This window comes from Herpailurus yagouaroundi, unplaced genomic scaffold (genome assembly GCF_014898765.1).
Source record: "Herpailurus yagouaroundi ecotype Mexico unplaced genomic scaffold, PumYag 67700, whole genome shotgun sequence".
NCBI lineage: Eukaryota > Metazoa > Chordata > Mammalia > Carnivora > Felidae > Herpailurus > Herpailurus yagouaroundi.
Genome location: NW_024420499.1, coordinates 4864346 through 4886609, shown reverse-complemented (window position 1 = coordinate 4886609; position 22264 = coordinate 4864346). Strand labels below are relative to the sequence as shown.

Here is a 22264-nt window from a genome sequence, read left to right as displayed (position 1 = left end):
CTTTACTCAGCTTCCCTGATGTTAACATCTTGCATAATCATGGTAAAATTATTAAAACTGAGAATAGTAAGAGGATGTTTGTGCTGCTATGAACTGAACTATAGATTTTATTCGGATTTTACCAGTGTTTTCACAAACATCCTCTTACTATTCCAGGATCCAATCCAGGATCCCACATTGTATTTAGTTGTCATGTCTTCTTAGTCTTTTCCATCCATGACAGTTCTTCATCCTGTCTTTCATTATCCTCACGGTTTGAGGAGCGCTGGTAAGTTACTTTGTAAAATGTCCTTATTTAGATTCAGCTGATTTTTTTTTTCAGGCTTATATTTGGGCAGTTTGGGCAAAAACAGCGCAGAAGTGATGTTGTACCCTTCTTGTGCATTATATCAGGAGGTACATGATGATATGTCTTGTTAACCAGGGTCACTTGGTTAAGATGACGTCGGCCAGATTTCTCCACTATGAAGTTCCCAGTTTTCCTTTGTAATTAACAGGTAGCTTGCATGCAAAAGTAATACTTGCATTACTAATCGGAGCAGCTACCAATGGTTCTTGCCTGTATCAGTGTTAGCTACAGTGTTTGCCTAATGTTGATTTCCTTTTTCCCTCATTCCTTCTGCCTTTCTCAGTCGGAATTCTGCAGTTCGAAGAGATGTTTTTTCTCTCCCATTCTTCAAGCAAGCAGTTATAGAGGAAAGAGGTTAGACATGTTATGCCAGATTTAGGCATGCTACGTCCCGGGTATCTGTGTGACATGTAGATGGAAATAGAAAGCATTTGGTATCTGCATAGAAACAAAAGTTGAGGTCAAGTATTGGAGGCAAGCACTATTATGCTTTTCCATTAAAATTTTAAAAAAGTTTTTTTTAACGTTTATTTGTTATTGAGAGACAGAGAGACACAGAGTGTAAGCAGGGGAGGGGTAGAGGGGGGGGGGAGACACAGAATCTGAAGCAGGCTCCAGGCTCTGAGCTCTCAGCACAGATCCCAACGTGGAGCTCAAACCCATGATCCACGAGATCATGATCTGAGCCAAAGACAGCTCTTAACCGAATGAGTCACCCAGGTGCCCCATGCTTTTCCATTTTAGAATGTAGAACCCGGGTTCGGGGTGGAAACCCAAGATATAGTGGGAAATAAAACTGGCAAGGCAGTGGGCTGCAATGTTGCTGAGGGTCTTCATTGCCGTACAAACAACTTTGGACTTTGTTCAGTGGCTCATCAATGCCAATTTAAGATTTAGCAGGAGGGAAAGATTGAAGGGCACCTGGGTGGCTCCAGCGGTTAAGCATCTGATGTCAGCTCAGGTCATAATCTCACAGTGTGAGTTCAAGCCCCACATTGGGCTCTGCACTGATGGTGCGGAATCTGCTTGGGATTCTCTCTCTCACTCCCTTTCTCTCTGCCCCCGCCTGATGTGTGCATGCACACACTTTCTCTTTCTCAAAAATAAATAAACTTGAAAAAAAAGGAGGGAAAGATTGATAATTAGATCCTAGTTCAAAATCTGTGGCATTGTGTGTAGCAATTGAGAGCTATGTAATACTCCAAATTCAATAAAATCTAAGTACCTAATGGGTTCTACAAGCTATTGGGAAAAAAAAAGAGAGGTGTTATCTGTAGTTATTGAAGACAGCTTTGTGGAGGAAATAGAACTTGCCATGGGCTTGGATGGAATTTGCAGTCAGAGAAGAGAAAGGGCATCCAAGAAGGATGCTGCTATCAATAGCTCGTACTTATTTTTATTTCCTTACAGTGTGCCAGGCACTGAACTAAGCGCTTCAAGCATTCAGTCCTCACCTCTACCCTATGAGATAGCCCTGTCGTAATCCCCACTTGACAGATGAGGAAACTGAGCCTCGAGTAGTTAAGTCTTCTCTGCTTGTAGGCAGCTGGAGAAAGGAAGCCATATAATACATCAGACTGTTATTTGCACGCATGGAGATTTGCAAGCGTTAGGAAAAAAAAGTTAGAGGAATTGGAAATTCAATCTGAGCTGTTGCTGATGTAGCTCACAGTAGGGATGGAGTTTCTATTGAGATCAGAATAATTATAGCTATTGTGTATGGAGTGCTAGCTCTGGACTAGGGATCGTGCCAAGAGCGTGACTTGCTCGATTGCATTTGATCCTCTCCAAAACCTTGTGAGACATGGATACTATTTTGATCCCTAATTTAGCAATGGGGATCCCTCCAGTTTCTTGCCCAAGCCCATCACGCTGGTGAGTGGCAGAGCCAGCGTGTAGACCCAAGTTTGTTTTGACCCTAGAGCCCATAATCTGCACCAGTTAGCAGTGCTACCTGTCCTGTTTCCATCCTCTCAATAGGGATGAATTTGCCAATGGGACCAGAAAACTTGGGTGTTTATGAGCCCTGATAGTGCTTGGGTGTGGACAGTATGAAATATGCCTTTGTGACTCTCCTCATTCGATATCTCAGTGGTTGACCAACCCCATTCTTTTTTTAAGGTATAATTGAAACAGGTTACAATCTGGTCTTTGAAGTCTGGGAACCATTCTGGTTTTAAGATGACCTTTTAACCTTATTAATCCACTTTATGTTGATTCGAAAGCCCAACTCTTTCTAGGAACTTTATTTCCCCTTTGTCTAAATTCCTGAAGGAAGGCTCTCTTTTTGCAAGCTCCTTATAGTGACAAAAATCATCCTTTCTCAGAAAGAGGTAAGCAGAAGGAATTAATGGAAGGAAAGTGGGTGGGCATTTAGCCAAAGGCTTCCTGGAGAAAATGATGCTCAGTTTTGTATTTGAAGGGTAAATAGGGATTAGCCAGAAAAGAAAAGGTGAGAAGGCCTTTCTGGAGGAGTGAATCATGTTTGTGATGGAGATTGAAACTTTAAAAATAAAATGATGAAAATATTAGGAAAACAGTAGGTGACTCTTGTGTAATCCCAGCACTGTAAGACTTTTAAACATCACATCCAAGACAGAAGCCATAAAGGAAATGACAAATACATCTGATTACATAAAGATAAAAAAGCTTCTGTACATCAAAATACTAACAGTAAGCAAAGCTACAGCAGTGACGACCTGGGGGAAATATTTGCAATAAATATCAAATAATCTGTATAAAATGTCATTAAAACATAAATAGCTCTTAAAACTCAGTGAGAAAAAGAACATACCAGTTGTAAAACAGGCAGAGGCCACAGATGGTCATGTCCGCAAAGAAGAAATATAGCTGTCCAAAAAATATATTAGAAAATAGTTGAACGTTTCTGGTCATTTGAGACATGCCATTTAAAGCAGTAAGTTGTATGTGTGTGTTATTGGAGAGGAAAATAATGTTCTTTCTACCCTTCTAGGTTCTTGGCTAAGACCCCCCACCCCCACCGTAATAAAAGACTGATTAACAGAAGAAAAACAAATGGAAGTTTCATAGCATGTATATGTCCCTCCCGCATATATGGGAGAGACCCAAGAAAACTGAGTAACTCCCTGGAATGGCCCAAGCCATCACCTTAGATACCATCTCCAGCCTTAGAGACAGAAGAAAGATGTTGGGTGGTGGAGCTGGTGTAGGGCAGAAGGTCAATTATGGGAAGAGACCAGGAAGAGCATGGTGATCAAGGGTAAGGTCATTATGCAGGTTGAGGTCAGAGTCTTCTCCATTGATGAGACTTTCTAGAGTCTGAATCATCCTCCTTTTCCTGGTACAGAGGGGGAGCCATTCTTAGAAGTGGAGATTTCCCTTATAAATGTACGTGTCTCCTACAGAAGGATAACGTCTACTCACTTTCCTGAGCTTCTCCCATGTCTGCTGGTTTTTTTTTTTTTTTTTTTTTTTAAGTAACCAGCTAAAATCATCCTTATGCCAAAGAGACATATTTCAGGGTGGCCAATTCTGCTCCCCTTCCATGTTTTGCCTTTTAAACAGGTTGTGGCAGAAACACGTTCTCCTATGTTGCCAGTGGGGTATAAATTCAAATACATGTTCTCGAAGGCAGTTTAGAATTATAGGTTAAAAGCCTTAAACTGTATATTCCCTTTGAAGACCTAGAAATTCTACTTGTATAAATGCAGACTAAGTAAATAGTAAAGGATCTGAAATTTTACACAAAACATGCACGTGCAGTAGGAAGAGAGTGGTTGAGTACATTGTTGCAGATCTACATAATTGAATCAAATGAAGCGCTTAGAAAATGAGGTTGTAGAAGCGTGTTTATCAACATGGAGCGTGTTCAGAGTACAGTTTGGCACAAAGTGTGAGGTTTCCAGGCTGGAAAGGTAGACAGGGTCCAGAGCGAAGAAAGCTTTGCCTGCCATGCTAAGCAGCTTGGGCTTTTTCTGTGAGTACTGGCAAGTCATTGAAAGATTTTATTTTATGTTACTTTATTTTTTAAATGCTTTTTTGGCAAAGTTTATTTTGAGAGAGAAAGAGCGCAAGTGGGGGAGGGGCATGGAGAGAGACAATCCCAAGCAGGCTCCCTGCTGTCAGCACAGGGCCCAATGTGGGGCTCCAACTCCTGAAACTCCCAAGATCACGACCTGAGCCGAAACCAAGAGTCTGACGTGTAACTGACTGAGCCACCCAGGCGCCACTGAAGGATTTTAAATGGCAGGTTAGAATGGTGTTTTAGGTAGATCTTTCTTCCAGCAGTGTGCCTGGAATGTGGGAGACCAGTGAAGAGATTACCTCAGTGGTCTAGGGAGCGAGGATGAGGGTACAAGAGTATGATCATTAGTGAATAGAGCCTAGGACAGACTTTGGGCAGTTGAAGGAATGGACCTTTCCTATGGTGGATAAAAGTTATAGGCGCTCAGGAATCCCCAAATAGCTCTGTACCATCATAGGATCGTGGGAGATAGAACCAGAATAAGAGCTAGAGGGTTGGGCCTGAGAAGATTGCATGCCAGGCCACTACTCCCCTGGTCCTCTCTCACTGTTTCTCTTTCATTTAGTTCCCCCCTCCACCCTTCTTCACTGCTTTACATGGCTAGTCCCTCATTTAGGGTGGCCTTGGCAACTGGCCAGCCCCTCTTCCCAATTACATTGCCATTGTACTCACACTTCATCCTGTGAACAAAAATTAATCTTCCTTAGGTGTTAGGAAAGTGGGGGTTTATCAGACCTCATGCTGGGGTGAAGCAGTTGATGGACTGGACAATGATGCCAATGAACTTGGGGCTGATGTACCTGTGGGAACAGGAACAAGAAGGTATGACAAGTGATGTCTGAGAGGTAGGTTGGTGGGGGGAAAGGTGGGAACCTGGAACCAGAGCAGCTCAGAGGTAGAGGGCGAACTGGGACATCCTAGATCGGATGATTTGCAAAGAGCAGAAATGACACATTTCCAGTGTTAAAGAACAAAAGTCAACAGAGTAAGTTTGAGGATCTAATTGACTTTATTAAGAGATCCGTGAATCAGGCAGCATCCCATCTAGCAAGGGAGGGGTGTTGTACAGAATGGTTGATTTTTACAGGAAGTAGGGTGAGGCATGGAAGTTATTAGCAAAGGAGAAAAAAAAAGAAAGGATTGTTTCAGGCAAGGTCACCTTCTCATAGGGGGAAGGGCAGAAGGTCTTTATTAGGTGGATCAGGTCATGTTCCTTTGCGGAATAGAGTACATAGTTGGCGAGGACCAGAAAACTTCCAGACAATTGGCTTAATATTCTACTGGGGGAGCTGCGACTGCCCTTAATTCTTGGTTTGCTATCCTGGGGATAAGTGACGCCACCTTGGGCCTGTGGCTTTCTTTTTATCACTGGGAGGGAGAGCCTTGGAGTAGTACAGGGAGCTTTCCTGGGAAATCTGAGAGGGTATGTTTTTTTTTTTAATTTTTATCTTAAATTTTTTTTTTAAATTTATTGTTTAATTTACATCCAAGTTAGTTAGCATATGGTGCAACAATGATTTCAGGAGTAGATTCCTGGATGCCCCTTACCCATTTAGCCCATCCTCCCTCCCACAACCCCTCCAGCAACCCTCTGCTTGTTCTCTGTATTTAAGAGCCTCTTCTGTTTTGTCCCCCTCCCTGTTTTTATATTATTTTTGCTTCCCTTCCTGTATGTACATCTTAAAGTCCTCATATGAGTGACATCGTAAGATATTTGTCTTTCTCTGACCAGTTTCGCTTACCATAATATGAGACGGTATGGCTTTGAATGGAACCCGTGTATTTTTTTCCAGGAAAAGACTTCAGTTTTGGAAGGATCCAAGGAATAGGGGTCCCTGGGTGGCTCAGTCAGTTAAGTGTCCGACTCTTGGTCTCAGCTCAGGTCATGGTCTTGTGGTTCGTGAGTTGGAGCCCTGCGTCGGGCTCTGTGCTGGCAGTGCGGAGCCTGCTTGGGATTCTCTGTGTCTCCTCCTCTCTCTGCCCCTCCCTTACTTGCTCTTTGTCTCTCTCTCTCTCTCTCTTTCAACAATAAATAAATAAACTTAAAAAACAAAGGATGAAAGGAGTATCAGAACCCAGCAGACCTGGTTCTGAATGAGAGGGGTTGGAGTTAAGGTGAACACATCTTTAGGGAATGCTGAACTCTGAAACCCATCTGTGTAAACATAATTTGATGCCTGGTTAGGTTGTGTTTGGAAATGTCTCACCTTGTAGTGACTACGTCTTGTGAGCTGTGTGGTGCTATGGGTGTGGGGCCCCTGGGGTGACTCCATGTGCCATTGGGTCACGGGGCAGGTCCAGAGTCTAAAGAACAGCCCACAGGGCGCCTGGGTGACTGAATCCATTAAGCATCCAACTTTGGCTCAGGTCGTGGTCTCATGGTTCACGAGTTCGAGCCCCGTATCGGGCTCTATGCTGACAGCTCAGAGCCTCGAGCCTGCTCCAGATTCTGTCTCTGTCTCTCTGCCACTCCCCTGCTCGCGTGCGCTCTCTCTCTCTCTCTCTCAAATATAAATCAGCATTTAAAAAAATTAAAAAAAAAAAAGCAGAGAAGAGCAGCCCTTATGAAGTTGGGACCGTGTCAGGTGTGAGGTGGAAAGTGAGTGGAACTAGAGGTTAGGGAATCTGGGTTCTTGTTGGAACCCTTTCCCTTAGGTTTCTTCAGCTGCAAAATGGGATTTAATAACAAGGCCCTGCCCATCTCCCAGACAACAGGAAAGTAGAAATGCTTTTAGCACATCTCTGTTACCTAGCCCTGCCCTTTTCTTCAGGTGCTGAACTGCGCAGATCTTAGCACAAGTACAAAAGTGCCAGGTTGGTGCTGGGGTACGCACACATGCATTCTCCTCTTCCTCCCGTCCTTGTTTGCTCTCCCAAGTGGCTTTTCTTCCCACTCTGTTTGCAACCGAAGGGATAGTTTAGCTTTCCATCTGCTGGCCTAAAACACGCTACCAAAATTCGGAGGCGGCTGGCAGGCTAGCAAGGAAGAGAGCAGGGATATTCCGGCCGAGGCTGGGGGGCCATCGGACCTCTGAATTAAAATGTTATTTTCACATGGCTCCTTTGGTTAACGTTGCTTATGGATGTGGCTCCAGCAGGCTAGGGCAGGGAGGTTCAATGTTGTAAATCTTTGAAGTTGCTGAGGGAGGCCACGGGTTTACTGGAACTAGAATATGATGAATTGGGAGTCCTTTTTCAGACCTGCTCATTTGATAGGTCTACATGTGTCTGATTGAAAGATTGCCTCAAGCAGATACCCTGTGTCCCAGTGTTGGGAATAGACAGGCTGGATGAGAAAGGCCAAAGTGCTGGGTGGAATGACTTGGCCACGTGAAAGTAACTGTTGGGAACCTCACTTAGGGTCAAAGCTAGATTGATGAGCTGCCTCAAATGAAATTAGACCTGTCATTGGGTTGCTGCGACTGGAGCCTTCGCTCCCTTTAGTAGGCTTCTGGGCTTTTGGCACAGGGCTGTCATGAATCCGAACCAGCCAAATGGAGCAGTTGTAGGGAAATCTGCCCCAGTAATCTGCTCATCTGTTCTTGGCTATAGGAAAAGTAAGAGTTAACTGTGGGGCCCAGTGTTGTTTTTGCTTCTCTGTTAAGCACGTTAGCATGAAGTATCTTGGCTATTCCAGGTGGTTGGGGGCTCCTGTCTGCTCTGTGTATACTCTATACTGTGAGTGTGGTTTTTGATGGGCCTGATGCTGGGTGACTATGTGCAAACCTCCAACTTGGTCCCTTGCTTAAGGTGACTAGCTTTGCTGCAAGGGTCAGTGGTAGAGAATACCAGCTTTGACTCTTTCTTGGACTGCTACTGAGGGGTGGAAGGGGAGTAGGGATATATTAATGTTTGGATGATTGAAATAACAAATTGACAGTCCTTATCCCAAACCATTCAGGTCAGATGTATTTCAGAAGTCAGAAACTTCTGGATTTCAGAAAGGAAATACAGGGGTGTCTGGATGACTCAGTCCATACAGCATGCAACTCTTGATCTTGGGGTCATGAGTTCAAGACCCACGTTGGGCATAGAGCTTACTTGAAAAAAATCAGAAAAGCAGCATGGTGAGTGTGGAGTATTTTACATCTACCCTCAGTGGAGTCTATGGTAGCACACCATAATCAGAAGATACTATTTTTATGGAAGCCATATGAATACTCAGCATAAATGGTATAAAGAAACTTTATAAATAGTCTCAGATCCGTTCAAGTCCTACTTGCTACCAAATTAGCTTTGAAAAGAATCCAACTTTTGATTTTTAGAGCCTTTTGGATTTGGTGATTGCCGATGAGGGTTATGGACCTGTAATTGTCATTGGTTTTGCACTTTTAATCAAATTGATCCACAGGGGGAAAGGCTCGTTCTCGGTGGGTATTTCCTTGGCTGGGTTCTCTGCTCAGGTATTTTGTGGGTGGTGGATTCCTGGCCACATTCTTTGTAAGACCCTTCCTCTTTTCTGTTCTACTTTTCTCTTCCTCCTGTTAGGGATTCAAGCAGGTATCTTTCTTTGTGACTTTGCTTATAGTACCCTTTACTTCTAAATGTAGATTTTGAGAGAACCAAAGAGCCAAATGCTAACATATATACAACGTAAGCCAAACAAGTGCATAATGCAGATAAGCTTTCTAAATAAATGCTTACAACAAGATAGGAACACAGATCAATTACTTTGCAAACCATACCAATAAATCACTGTAGAGGAAGGAACTCCACCAACATGTGTTTCGTTCTTTGATTAATCCGTAGTCCTGCTGAATGTCATCTTATCTGGTTGCCATGAGTGGTTGGATCTCCCTGGGCATTTGTTAAACATGCAGATTCCTGGAGTCCCAGACTTTTGGAGTCAGCATTCCTAATGGGGCAGCTAGAAATCTGCATATTTAACAAGAGCTCTGCAGGGGTTTCTTTGTCCCTCTTGAGAATCATTGCTTTCATGAAGGTCAAACTGTCACATGTTTTTCTATAACCCCAGCCTAGGTCAAACCAAGCAGCATGGGACTGATTTGTCTCTTAGAAGGACAAGGTTGTTTTTAAAAAAAATTTTTTTAATGTTTATTTATTATTGAGAGAGAGAGACAAAGCATGAGTAGGGGAGGGATGGCAGAGAGAGAGAGGAGACACAGAATCCAAAACAAGCTCTGGGGTCTGAGCTGTCAGCACAGAGCCTGATGCAGGACTCAAACTCATGAACCATGAGATCTTGACCTGAACCAAAGTTGGAAGCTTAACCAACTGAGCCACCCAGGCGCCCTGGACGAGGTTCTTTTTCATTTGGTTTGCCCCGGGAGGGGAATAGAAGTATAGAACTACCTGATCATGGTTAGAAATAAGCCAGTCAAATGTGGGGAAGGAAAAATAATTTTCCCTCTACCCTTCTAGGTTCTTGGCTGCTACCACCCCCCCCCCCGCCACGTAATAAAAGACCAGTTAGCAGGAGAAAAACAAATGGAAGTTTAATGGCATGTATACCCTCCTGTATACGTAGGAGAGATGCAAGAAAACTGAGTAACTCCCTGGAATGGCCCAAGCCATCACCTTAGATACCATCCCCAGCCTTAGAGACAGAAGAAAGATGTTGGGTGGTGTGGCTGGTGTAGGGCAGAAGGTCAATTATGGGAAGAGGCCAGGAAGAGCATGGTGATCAAGGGTAAGGTCATTATGCAGGTTGAGGTCAGAGTCTTCCCCATTGATAAGACTTTCTAGAGTCTGAATCATCCTCCTTTTCCTGGTACAGAGGGGGAGCCATTCTTAGAAGTGGAGATTTCCCTTATAAATGTACGTGTCTCCTACAGAAGGGTAAACTTCTCACTTTTCAGAGCTTTTCCTATGTCTACTGTTTCTTAAAAAATAACCAACTTAAAATCATCCTTATGCCAAAGAGACATATTTCAGGGTGGCAAAATTTGTGCCCCTTCAAAATCAAAGGGAGGTTTGGAGCCTGGGGGTGGCCATATTGGTGGAGTTGCCAGATAGGATACAGGAGGCACAGTTAGATTTGAATTTTTCAGGTAAACAATGAATAATGTGTTTATATAAGTATATCCTAAATATTGCATGGAACATACTTACACAAAAACATTATTCATTGTTTATCTGAAATTCAAATTTAACTTGGCCTCCTGTATTTTTTATTTGCTAAATCTGGCAGTGCTGGGTATTGATTACTCTACCTTCCCCCGTGGGAGGCAAACCAGATGGCATTTGCGTATTTTATCCCATTCATAGGATATATTTTTGTTTGCCCTGGGTTAAAAGCTTCTCAGACTGGCTGCTGGATCATATTGACACTGAAGAGTTGAAAAATTGAGTCCTGCTCTAGAGGTCAAGAGGAAGTGTTCTAGAGGCTAAAAGGGTCTAAAAAAGGCTTTTCCTACCTTGTCCCTAAACATTCCCTCAGTCTCTATCTGTCTCCCTTTTCTGCCAGTCTCACACACGCACGCACACACACACACACACACACCCCTAGACGTATCCACATACCTAGATGCCTGTGCAAACAGAAGTACGTGTGGAAGACCACCTGCTTGCCTCTCTACGTTTTTATATTGCATTTTTTGTGTTAGAGTTTGGTTATTTATTGGTACTGTTACTACCGTTACTACTATTATTAATGAACTAACATTTTCTAACTGTGTACAGTATTCCTCATGATAACCATTCCTAATTCTTTTTTACTTGCAGATCTTTCTCTTGGCCTGCCCTCCGTGTCCGGGAGCTATCGTCGTGTTCAAGTAAGGGACAATTGTTTTTTGCTCTGTTACCATTGCGATTCCGAACATTGTGTTTCATGACAAAGCACATGAGCACATCTGTGGGAACATCTTGGGCCTGCACCACTTTGTCTGGGGGCTTCCCAAGGGACAAAAGTCTACGAGGCTTTTGTAGAGTGAAACATGGAGATCTGATATGGAGAGACTTGGCTTTTGTCAAGCCCTGACAAGTCCTTTTTAGTGAGTGTTTTGTGGTGGTGGTTTATGGCCAAGGCCTGCTCCCTTGGAAGATTGCTGGCTTCCTACAGTTTCTCTTGAGAGCATGCTGGGGGCCAGACAGCTTCCCTCCTCTCAAGAATCATCGCACTGTGGTCCAGCTGCTCCACTGAGGATATGGTCCTTCACTTCTAAGGCCTTTGTTCGTATGTTTCTGTGTTTTTTTTTCTTAAAAGTTTAAAGTGAGGAGAGAAAAATAGCACCTTATTACAAGTTCTGACTTTCTTAAAAATAGCAAGCATCAAATCCATTAAAGTGTATTGTAGGCAAATCATGTTTATCTGAAGGCAAATGGGCTTCAGTGAAATTGTCAAGAGTCCCGGAACCCTCCTTTTAACCATGAGTTGTGACCATCTCACTTCTCAAGTGGAGTTGCTAATGAGAAGCTAAATCGACCGAATTAATTTCATCTCTTTCCCCCTTCCCTGGCCCCCATTTTGGAGCTGTTCCTGAGCAGTGAAATGGCCACAGGCCAGAGGGAAGAGACAGGAAGTAAGGGGCCCAGTAGATCTTTGGGTAATTCAGAGTGGTGTGAATGGCTTTCTGATTTACTTAAATCGTTAATGTGTTAGGTAGGGGGAAATATACCCCATTTGCTGCTTCAAACAGCTCCTTGGAATAGCCACTTAGTCTCTTGCCTTAGGTGAGTAGCTTTCTGCTGGATGAGGGCAAATGGATCCTGATTTCTTGTACCCTAAATGGAAGGCTATTTAGCCCTGTTTCCCTCCCTTGATTTCCCAAAATGAGCTCAATTTTTCAGTGTAATGTTTTGAAAGTAATGGGGCGCCTGGGTGGCACAGTCGGTTAAGCGTCCGACTTCAGCTCAGGTCACGATCTTGCGGTCCATGGGTTCGAGCCCCACGTCAGGCTCTGGGCTGATGGCTCAGAGCCTGGAGCCTGCTTCCAATTCTGTGTCTCCTTCTCGCTCTGCCCCTCCCCCATTCATGCTCTGTCTCTGTCTCAAAAGTAAATAAACGTTAAAAATAAAAAAAAAATTTTATAAAAAAAAAAGAAAGTAACATTTATTGGTTTTATTTCATTATTATTAAAGTAACAATTCTCATTATAGAAAATACAGAGACACATAAAGAAGAAAATAAGCATCACCCTTAATCTACCACCAAGAAATAATTTCAGTTACCGCTTTTTTTTTTAAATAAGCAGAGATCTTACTTAGGATTCTTACTGTATCTTTTCTAAATTTAATTCAATTTCCTTATACATGTATGCATATGAAAATACATAAACATTATTGCTAGATATCTTTTTTTTTATAGTGGTTATTTTTTTTTATTTTTCTTTATTTTGTTTGGCTCCTACCTCTACCTTTCCACACCTGCATATTACCAAACCAGTATGTAGCCTTCTGGTTTTTTTTTTTCTTTGCTCATAAGTATGTACACATACATGCATGCATGTGCACACTGACACACAGGGGTTTTGGAATGTTTTGCTGTTGTTGTTCATTGATTGTTTTACAAACATAGAATCTTATATATACTGTAATACATCTTGCTTTTTACTCAGCGATATCTCATGGGAATCTATCAAAGTTTACTGGTATACCTTATTCTTTCACAAAACTGCCAAATATTTCATGGATACAAAATTTATGTAGCCATTCTTCTTTTTTTTAAAGATTTTTATTTTTTAATCTCTACACCCTCTATGGGGCTTGAACCTACAATCCGGAAATCAAGAATTGCATGCTCTACCAACTGAGCCAGCCAGGCACCCGTAGCCATTCTTCTTTAAATTTTTTTTTTAATGTTTATTTATTTTTGAGACAGAGAGAGACAGAGCATGAACAGGGGAGGAGCAGAGAGAGAGGGAGACACAGAATCTGAAACAGGCTCCAGGCTCTGAGCTGTCAGCACAGAGCTCGACATGGGGCTCGAACTCACGGACCGTGAGATCATGACCTGAGCCGAAGTCGGACGCTTAACCGACCAAGCCACCCAGGCGCCCTACCGTAGCCATTCTTCTATTAATGAATGTTTACATGTGTTCTTTCCAGAACGCTGCCACTATAATCAATGCTGAAATCAACATCATTGTACATATGCCCTTATATACTGGTGCTTTTAATTTATACACACACACAAACACGAATGTTTACATATAAATATATATTTATGTTAATAGATTTTTCCATTTTGATGTACAAAAACCGGCTGTTATAATTCGCTTTTCCCTTTTATATGTAATACATGAGATGATTACTTTCTTCATATCCATTCCAGCATAAGGTGTTATGACTTATAATTTTGACAACTTGATGTATTTCCTTGGCTACTAATGAATTTCAGTATTATCTCACATTTTTTTATCCAATTAAATTAGCTCTTTGAATTGTCTGTTCATACCATCTGCCCATTTCTTATGGGTTGTTTAGATTTTTCTTCATTTGTAAGACTTCTTTGTATATTTTAGATATTGGCCCTTTGCCTATCGGCATCATTATAGATATCTTTCCCTGATCTGTATGTACTGACTTGGCTGATAGTATGTTTTTCTGTGTGATTTTTTACATTTTTTCACATTCAAATATTATTATAGCTTCTGGGCTCCCAGTCTTGGTTAAGATGATTTTTGTAAAGATGGCTAGTTAGTTGTACTAGCATGATATATTACATAATTCCTATTTTTCTCTGTGAACTGAACTACCATTTTTGTTACCTACTAAACTTCTCATATATAAGAATTCATTCATTGGATCCTTTATTCTGTTTCATATATCTGTCTACTCAAACATGTTGATTTGATTACTTAAATGATTTTGTTGATTGGTTAGCATAAAAATATTTTTCTTGGCTATTCATTGGCATATTTTTCTTATATGTAAATTTTAAGGTCACTTTTATTCAACCCTCCCCATCAGCCCTATTTAGATTCTAATTAGAATTGCATTAAATGTATATTTCAGTTTTGTGAGAACTGATGTTTGAAAATTATGTAGGTCTTTTCATCGAAGAAATGGTATTTCTTTCCATCTGTTCAGATCTCATTTTGTGCCTTTCTTCATACATTTATTCCTAAAGAATTAATAGCTTTTCTGTCCCTGATGAGTTGAAGAATGTTCTCCTTTCCATTCCTAACTGCTTCTTGCTAGAAGGTTGTTGATTTTAGCAGTAGTTCTCAGGTCCAGCCATCCTATCAGATCCTCTTGTTAGTTTTGGTAAAATTAATTTTCATTTTATGCTGTCTCTCCAATGGTTATACCAGCTATTTTCTTCGGTTATTGCTTTTGCTTGAAACTCAGAGTTAAGTAAAAATGGTGCTGGTGGGCTGCTGTGTATAAAACTGATCTTTTTTTAAAAAATTTTTTTAATGTTTACTCTTGAGAGAGAGAGGGAGACACAGAGTCTGAGGCAGGCTCCAGGCTCTGAGCTGTCAGCACAGAGCCCTATGTAGGGCTCGAACGAACCACGGGATCATGACCTGAGCCAAAGTTAGACGCTTAACCGACTGAGCCACCCGGGCATCCCTGTAAAACTGATCTTAAATGGAGTTGTTCTCTGTGTTTCTCCCTGTTTGCTGTTGGTGTATGTTAAATAGTCTATTGCATGTAAATGCTGCATTAACTTAGAGATTTTCCAAGAAAACAGTTCCTGCGTTTTATCAAATGCTTTTTTCTTATAATTTTTAAAATTATTTTTTATAATTTTTTAATATTTATTTTTGAGAGAGACAGAGAGAGAGCATGAGCTGGGGAGGGGCAGAGAGAGGGAGACACAGAATCCGAAGCAGGCTCCAGGCTCCCTGCTGTCAGCACAGAGCTGGATGCGGGGCTCGAACACACGAACTGTGAGATCTTGACCTGAGCTGAAGTCTGGTGCTTAACTGATTGAGCCACACAGGCGCCCCTCTTATAATTTTTTAAAATGTTTATTTATTTTTGAGAGAGAGAGAGAGTGCACGTGCCTGTGCATGCGTGTGTGCAAGTGGGGAAGGGGCAGTGAGAAAGAGAGGGATACAGAGGATCCAAAGTGGGCTCTGTGCTGACAGTGCAACTCACGAATCGCGCAAGATCATGACCTGAGCTGAAGTCAGATGCTCAACTGACTGAGCCACCCAGGTGCCCCTCAAATGCTTTTTTCTATGTCTGTTGAGTATTTTGTTTTCCATTTAACTTTTTGATACAGTGACCTATGTTCATAAATTTACTGGTTTTGAACTACTCTTACATGCTGAAGTAAGTCCTGCTGCTCGTGTTATATTATTTTGATACATTGCTGGATTCCATTTGTCAATCCTTTATTTATTATTTTTATTTTATTATTTATTTTTGAGGCAGAAATCATGAGCAAGGGAGGGACAGAGAGAGAGGGAGACACAGAGTCCAAAGCAGGCTCCAGGCTTTGAGCTGCACAGAGCCCCATGCGGGGCCAAAACTCATGGAGTGTGAGATCATGACCTGAGCTGAAGTCTGATGCTTAACCAACTGAGTTACCCAGGCACTCCTATCAATCGTATATTTAGAACCCTTGTCTCAGTATTCATAAGTGAGATGGGAGTCATTTTGGGGGATTTTTTTCATCAGGGGTAAGGATTAAAATTGAATTGCAGCATACTTCTTCTCTTTGTCTGGCCTGGAACAATTTAATTACCCTTAGAAATTATGTGTTATTAATTTTTTTTTTATTTTTTAACATGCTTTTTCTTTTCTTTTTTTCTTTATTTTGTTGTTGGTTTAGAAGTTTTTTGTTTTTTTTTTTAAGGTCAGGTAAAACTCAGCTGTGAAGCCCATCTGGTCCTATTGCCTTTTTCTGTTGGTACACCCTTAACCACCTTTCCAGTGTCTTCTATGGTAATTCACCTACTCAGATCTTTTGGGTCAGTTTTGGTCATTTGTATTTTACTGGAAAGTTGCTCATTTCTTCTGAGTTTTCGGATTTGTTGCCATGAATTTAGTGGAGCATGTAGTATCCTCTTATTTTTGATAATTTAAAAAACTATCTCCTCATCTGTAGTCCTGTCTTCTTTTTTGGGTTTAGTCTTGTCTGTTTTTGTTTTCATTACTATAGTTTAGTTAGGTTAATAAGTACTTTATTTTGTGGTTGAGTTATAGAATCTGGTTTTCGATACAGTTTATACACACACACACACTCATGGTAAAAAGATATGTATTTATTCCTTTAGTTTCTACCTTTTTTATTTTTATTATTTTTTTAATGTTTATTTATTTTTGAGAGAGACAGAGACAGAATGCGAGTGGGTTAAGGGCAGAGAGAGAGGGAGACACAGAATCCGAAGCAGGCTCCAGGCTCCAAGCTGTCAGCACAGAGCCCGACATGGGGCTCGAACCCATGAGCTGTGAGATCGTGACCTGAGCCGAAGTCAGTCGCTCAACTGACTGAGCCACCCAGGCGCCCCGAGTTTCTACCTTCTTTAAATATTGTTTTCTATTCTGCTTTGTTTACTTAATATCACATTTCCCCCATTTTGTTAAACTCATCATCCATATGTTTTAAAATTAAAGTTTTATACTTTGAGATAATTATATAATATAATGAATATCATATCATAATATAGGTGCAGTTGTAAGAAAAATGGTGAGATCCTGTGTACCCTTCACCTAGTTTTCTCCAGTGGTAACCTCTTGCAAAACTGTAATGCAGTATGACACCCACGATATTGACATTGGTACAGTTGAGGTACAGAGCAGTTTCATCACTATGAGGATCTTTCCTGCTGCCCTTTTTTTAAGCTAATTTTTTTAATGTTAACTTACTTATTTTTGAGAGAGAGAGAGAGAGAGAACAGAGTGTGAGCAGGGGAAGGGCAGAGAGGGAGAGAGGGAGACACAGAATCCAAAGCAGGCTCTAGACTGTGCTGTCAGCACAGAGCCTGACATGGGGCTTGAACTCACGGACTACGAGATCATGACCTGAGTTGAGTTTGGACACTTAGCCGACTGAGCCACTCAGGCGCCTCTCCTGTTGACCTTTTGTAGCCACAGTCAGTACTCTCCCACCTGCACCCTGTCCCTGACCCCTGGCAACAAATCTGTTCTCCATGTCCAAACGTTTGTTATTTTAAGAATGCTATATTATATCTTCGGGATTGGCTGTTTTTTTGTGGGTTTTTTTTGTTTTTGTTTTTTACTTATATTCCTTGCAGATCCATCCAAGTTTTTATCATGCACATACTTTTTATTTGGTGCATATTATTCCATTGTGTGGAAATATTACATGCAGTGTGAAGTTAAAAATAGTTCTTTTTAAAATTGTGTTTTAGGGCGCCTGGGTGGCGCAGTCGGTTAAGCGTCCGACTTCAGCCAGGTCACGATCTCGCGGTCCATGAGTTCGAGCCCCGCGTCGGGCTCTGGGCTGATGGCTCGGAGCCTGGAGCCTGTTTCCGATTCTGTGTCTCCCTCTCTCTCTGCCCCTCTCCCCTTCATGCTCTGTCTCTCTCTGTCCCAAAAATAAATAAACGTTGAAAAAAAAATGAAAAAAAAATTGTGTTTTAATGTTTGTTTAATTTCGAGAGAGAGACAGAGAACGAGTGGGTGAGGGGCAGAGAGAGAGAGGGAGACACAGAATCCATAGCAGGCTTCAGGCCCCAAGCTGTGAGCACAGAGCCCACCCGATGAGGGGCTTGAACCCACAAATTGTGAGATCATGACTTGAGGGAAAGTCGGACACTTCACCGAGTGAGCCATCCAGGTGCCCTAATAGCTCTTTTTGAAAAAAAAAAGTTTATTTATTTATTAAAAAAATTGTTTTTAATGTTTGTTTATCTTTGAGAGAGAGAGAGACAGAGCATGAGTGGGGAAGAGGCAGAGAGGGAGAAGGAGATACAGAATCGAAAACAGGCTCCAGGCTCTGAGCTGTCAGCACAGAGCCTGACACGGAGCTCGAACGCACGGACTGTGAGATCATAACCTGAGCCGAAGTCGGACACTTAACCGACTGAGCCACCCAGGTGCCCCTATTTATTTATTTTTGAGAGAGAGCACAAGTTGGGGAGGGGCAGAGAGAAAGAGAGAGAGACACACACAATGCAAAGCAGGCTCCAGGCTCTGAGCTGTCAGCACAGAGCCCAGTGTGGGGCTTGAGCCCAGTAACCATGAGATCATGGCCTGAGCCAAAGTCAGATGCTTAACTGACTGAGCCACCCAGGCGCCCCTGGGAAATAGTTCTTTAAAAAAAATTTTTTTAACATTTATTTATTATTGAGAGACAGAGAGAGACAGAGCATGAACGTGGGAGGGGCAGAGAGAGGAGACACAGAATCCGAAGCAGGCTCCAGGGTCCGAGCTGTCAGCACAGAGCCCTATGTGGGGTTCGAACTCAAAAACTGCGAGATCATAACCTGAGCTGAAGTCGGGTGTTTAACCGACTGAGCCACCCAGGTGCCCCCCCTGGGAAATAGTTCTTAATAACTCCATCTTACATGAGTATAGGTCATGACTGTTTTCAAAGTACTTTGTCTTAAACAGTCTCATCTAATCCTTCACATAATGCTGTGAGATAGGGACTATGTTATTCACACAAAAGTCAACCATTTGGGACCAAAAGATCTTAGATAGCATGGCTGACATTACAGAGTGGAAAACCAGGATTCCCATTCTTCCTTTCCTGCTAATGTTCGTAATCAGGCTTATCGTGTGCCTAGGCATGGTGGGAAACACTTAATGTGGATTATCTCATTTAATTCTCCCAGCAGACCTGTGTGCGTGGTACAAATAGTATCCCCAGTTACATCAAGAAAACAGAGGCTCAGGAAGTTGAAGTGACTTAAGTGGCTTGTAAGCGGTACAGGTGGGATTTGATCCAGTGTGTCCCTGACTCCAGCACCAGTGCTTTTAATCACTACCTTATGTTGCTTAAGTGAATATTTCCTCAAATGTCAGTGTACACAGACGGGCACCACTGTGGTCTTTATGCCAGCGTGTTTTGTAGGTTTCAGTGAGTAGCACTATATACCCAACTCTTGTTTTTTTCTATTGGCCCTTGGCTGTGCCAGCCAAGCATGAGTTTGTCTGCTTCCCAGCTAAGCCAAGGCTGGCGTGTTCTTCTTGGAGGCGTGCCCGGACACTGCAGGAAAAGGGTATGGTGTGCCCAGCGGTCCACACACCCCATGCTGGGCAGGGGCTGGCAATTCTCTTTGGGGTGGAGAAGGGGCAGGATCCTCCACAGGGTACCCATGGTGCACTTGACAAGAGGGAATGGCGGTTCCCCAGTGTTCTGGCTGGGTCCCAGAGCGCTTCATTTATGTGCCCCTCTGTGGACATGTGACTTGCTAAGTCTGCAGCTAAGGAGGCTTCCTCAGCAGAAAGCACGTATGCGGAGTCTGGAGCTGGGGCTGGAAGGGGTTTCTGTCTGGCCCACCACCACTGCAACCTCTGGCGTGGTAATCTTTTGCTCTCCAGTATCTATTACTCCTAGAATTCCAGCCTGGCAGCATGTGGCTTCTGAAGCCTTCTTCTCCCTTCTATTCTTGGCTCCTCGTCTCCATGAATGCTCATATAGCAGCAACCAGGATCGCTTGTTGTGTTGTGTGTATGCTTGCAGCACTGTTCTGTGTCTCCTTGAATCTGAGCCATTCTCTTTTTACTCGTTTGGCTGTTTTGAGTCGTTCTTTCCTGAAGAGCCATATCCCAGTACCTTCAGTATCCAAGCCCTAGAATTCTTCCTCTCACTCGGGTTTGAGAAAAACAATGATATTCTTAGAGATCTTTCTGCGCTTACGATCCTGCTACTGACTTCAAAAAAGTTACCTGTCTCAATTACCTTGATCGTACATCCCCAGTCCCATAATATGAACCAGCCTGCCTCACAGGTTCTTAATTAATTAATTCATCAATCTCTCTCAAAATTGATTAATTAATTGAAGTATCATTGACATATATTAATTTTGGGTATATAGCATAGTGATACAACAATTATATATGTGATAAAATGCTCATCAGGGTGTGTTACCATCTGTCACCATACAAAGTCATTACAATATTATTGACTATATTACCTCTGCTGTACTTTTCATCCCCGTATCTTATATTTATTTTATAACTGCAGGTTTGTACTTCTTAATCCCCTTTACCTGTCTTGCTGACCCCCCTACCTTCCTCCATTCTGGCAACCACCAGTATGTTCTTCGTGTGTATGAGTCAGTTTCTGATTTTTTTCGGGTTTCTTTACGTTAATTTTTAGATTTCATATGTAAGCGCAATCATACGGTAATTGTCTTTTTCTGACTTATTTCACTTAGCGTAATAATACCCTCTAGGTCCATCTGGGTTGTCACAAGTGGCAACATTTCGTTCTTTTTGATGGCTGAGTAATATTCTGTTGTGTATCTATAGCACATCTTCTCTATCCATTCATCTATGGATGGATCACAGGTTCTTCATACATAAGACCCCCTTTTGCAAACCTACCCAGTTCTGCCCCTCATCTCCCTAGTGGCTTCTCATTTGCTTTCTCCCTTCCCTTTTCCTCCATTTTGTCCCTTCAAATTTCATTATAGAAAATTCCAAACCTATACATATCATGCCTATTACTCATTATATATTTTAATCTGTGAATTGCCACTCCGTGTTCTCTGCCCAGTTATTACATGGGGGTGTTTCTCTTCTCATTGATCTGCATGCATCATCTGTATATAGAATATTAATCCTTTATCACCTTCGTAGGAAATGTTCTTCCCAGATTGTCTTCTAACTTGTTGATGATGCTTTTGATGTACAGTTGATGTTTGTATTGGACACATTGATGGGTTTCCAAACTGCCTTCAGACAATGGTGATTTCTTCTGGTGTTTTTATGCCTGAAAATCTGCACCCCCTCCAAAGATCAGATAGGCAATCTGGATTTTTAATTGTTTTAAAAAATATCTAGCTGTCAGTTCATTGAAAATTCATTTTGTGACTAGTATGTGGTAGGGATATAATTTATATTTTTCCTCAAATTGTCATTTTTTGGAGCTCTGTTTGTTGAATAACTGTTTCCCTATGATTATTGCTGTTGTGCACTTAAATTCTTTTGCATGCTAGGATTTATTTTGGGGGCTTGTTTTGCTATTCCATTGATGTCTTTTTTGGGTCCTTCACCGTTGTATTATTTTTTGATTTTTTTATGTTTACTTATTTTTGAGAGCGAGAGACAGAATGAGATCAGGGGAGGGGCACGGGGGCGGGGGGGGGGGTCACAGAATCTGAAGCAGGCTCCAGGCTCTGAGCTGTCAGCACAGAGCCCGATGCGGGGCTTGAACTCATGAACTGTGAAATCATGACCTGAGCGGAAGTCAGCCGCTAAACCGACTGAGCCACCCAGGCATCCGGGGTCCTTCACCATTTTAATACTCTTGTATTTGCAACAGCTAGCAGGCCAGATTTCTCTTTGCAGTTGTTCATAGCCTATTACTTTACCCACGCTTTTTTTCTTAGCTGGTCTGAACCATTTTTTTTCCTTCCAAATGAACTCAGGATGTTTTTTTGTCAGATTCTCCTTCAAATTGTATTCATTTTGATTGGAATGACTTGAAGCCTAAAATTTCATTAACACCATTATAATACAGAGTCTGTCCATATAGGAAAACACATGGTACATTAGTTCATATAGCCAAGCTTTCTTTTATGTTCTTTAAGGGTATGTGCATGCATATCCTACCTATTTCTCACCAGAGTCATTCCTGAACAGTTTGTAGTTTATGATGTAATTTATTTCTTACATTTTCAAAGTAGTTCTTACTGGTACATAGGAAAGATTTTGATTATACATGTTTATTTTATATTTGGCCACTGTGCTTACTATTTTAATAGATTCTTATTGCTTCACTTGGGTTATTTTGGAAATTAATGGCATCAATGCCCAGATGGTAATCGTACTTCTCTGTTTTCTTAAGTTTATTTGTTTATTTTCAGAGAGAGAGAGAGAGAGAGAGAGAGAGAGAGAGAGAGAGAGAGAATCTCAAT

At 41.9% G+C, this 22264-nt stretch overlaps 1 protein-coding gene across 2 annotated transcripts in view; it reads left to right on the top strand.

Annotated features, from left to right (window-relative positions):
- Nucleotides 1–22264, top strand: part of TMEM164 (transmembrane protein 164) — a 163042-nt gene that overhangs the window by 58662 nt on the left and 82116 nt on the right. For both annotated transcript variants that reach the window (XM_040468507.1, XM_040468509.1), the window contains exon 3: nt 11040–11089. In XM_040468507.1, the coding sequence (XP_040324441.1) occupies nt 11040–11089 (50 nt within the window). The remainder of the gene's footprint in view (nt 1–11039; nt 11090–22264) is intronic.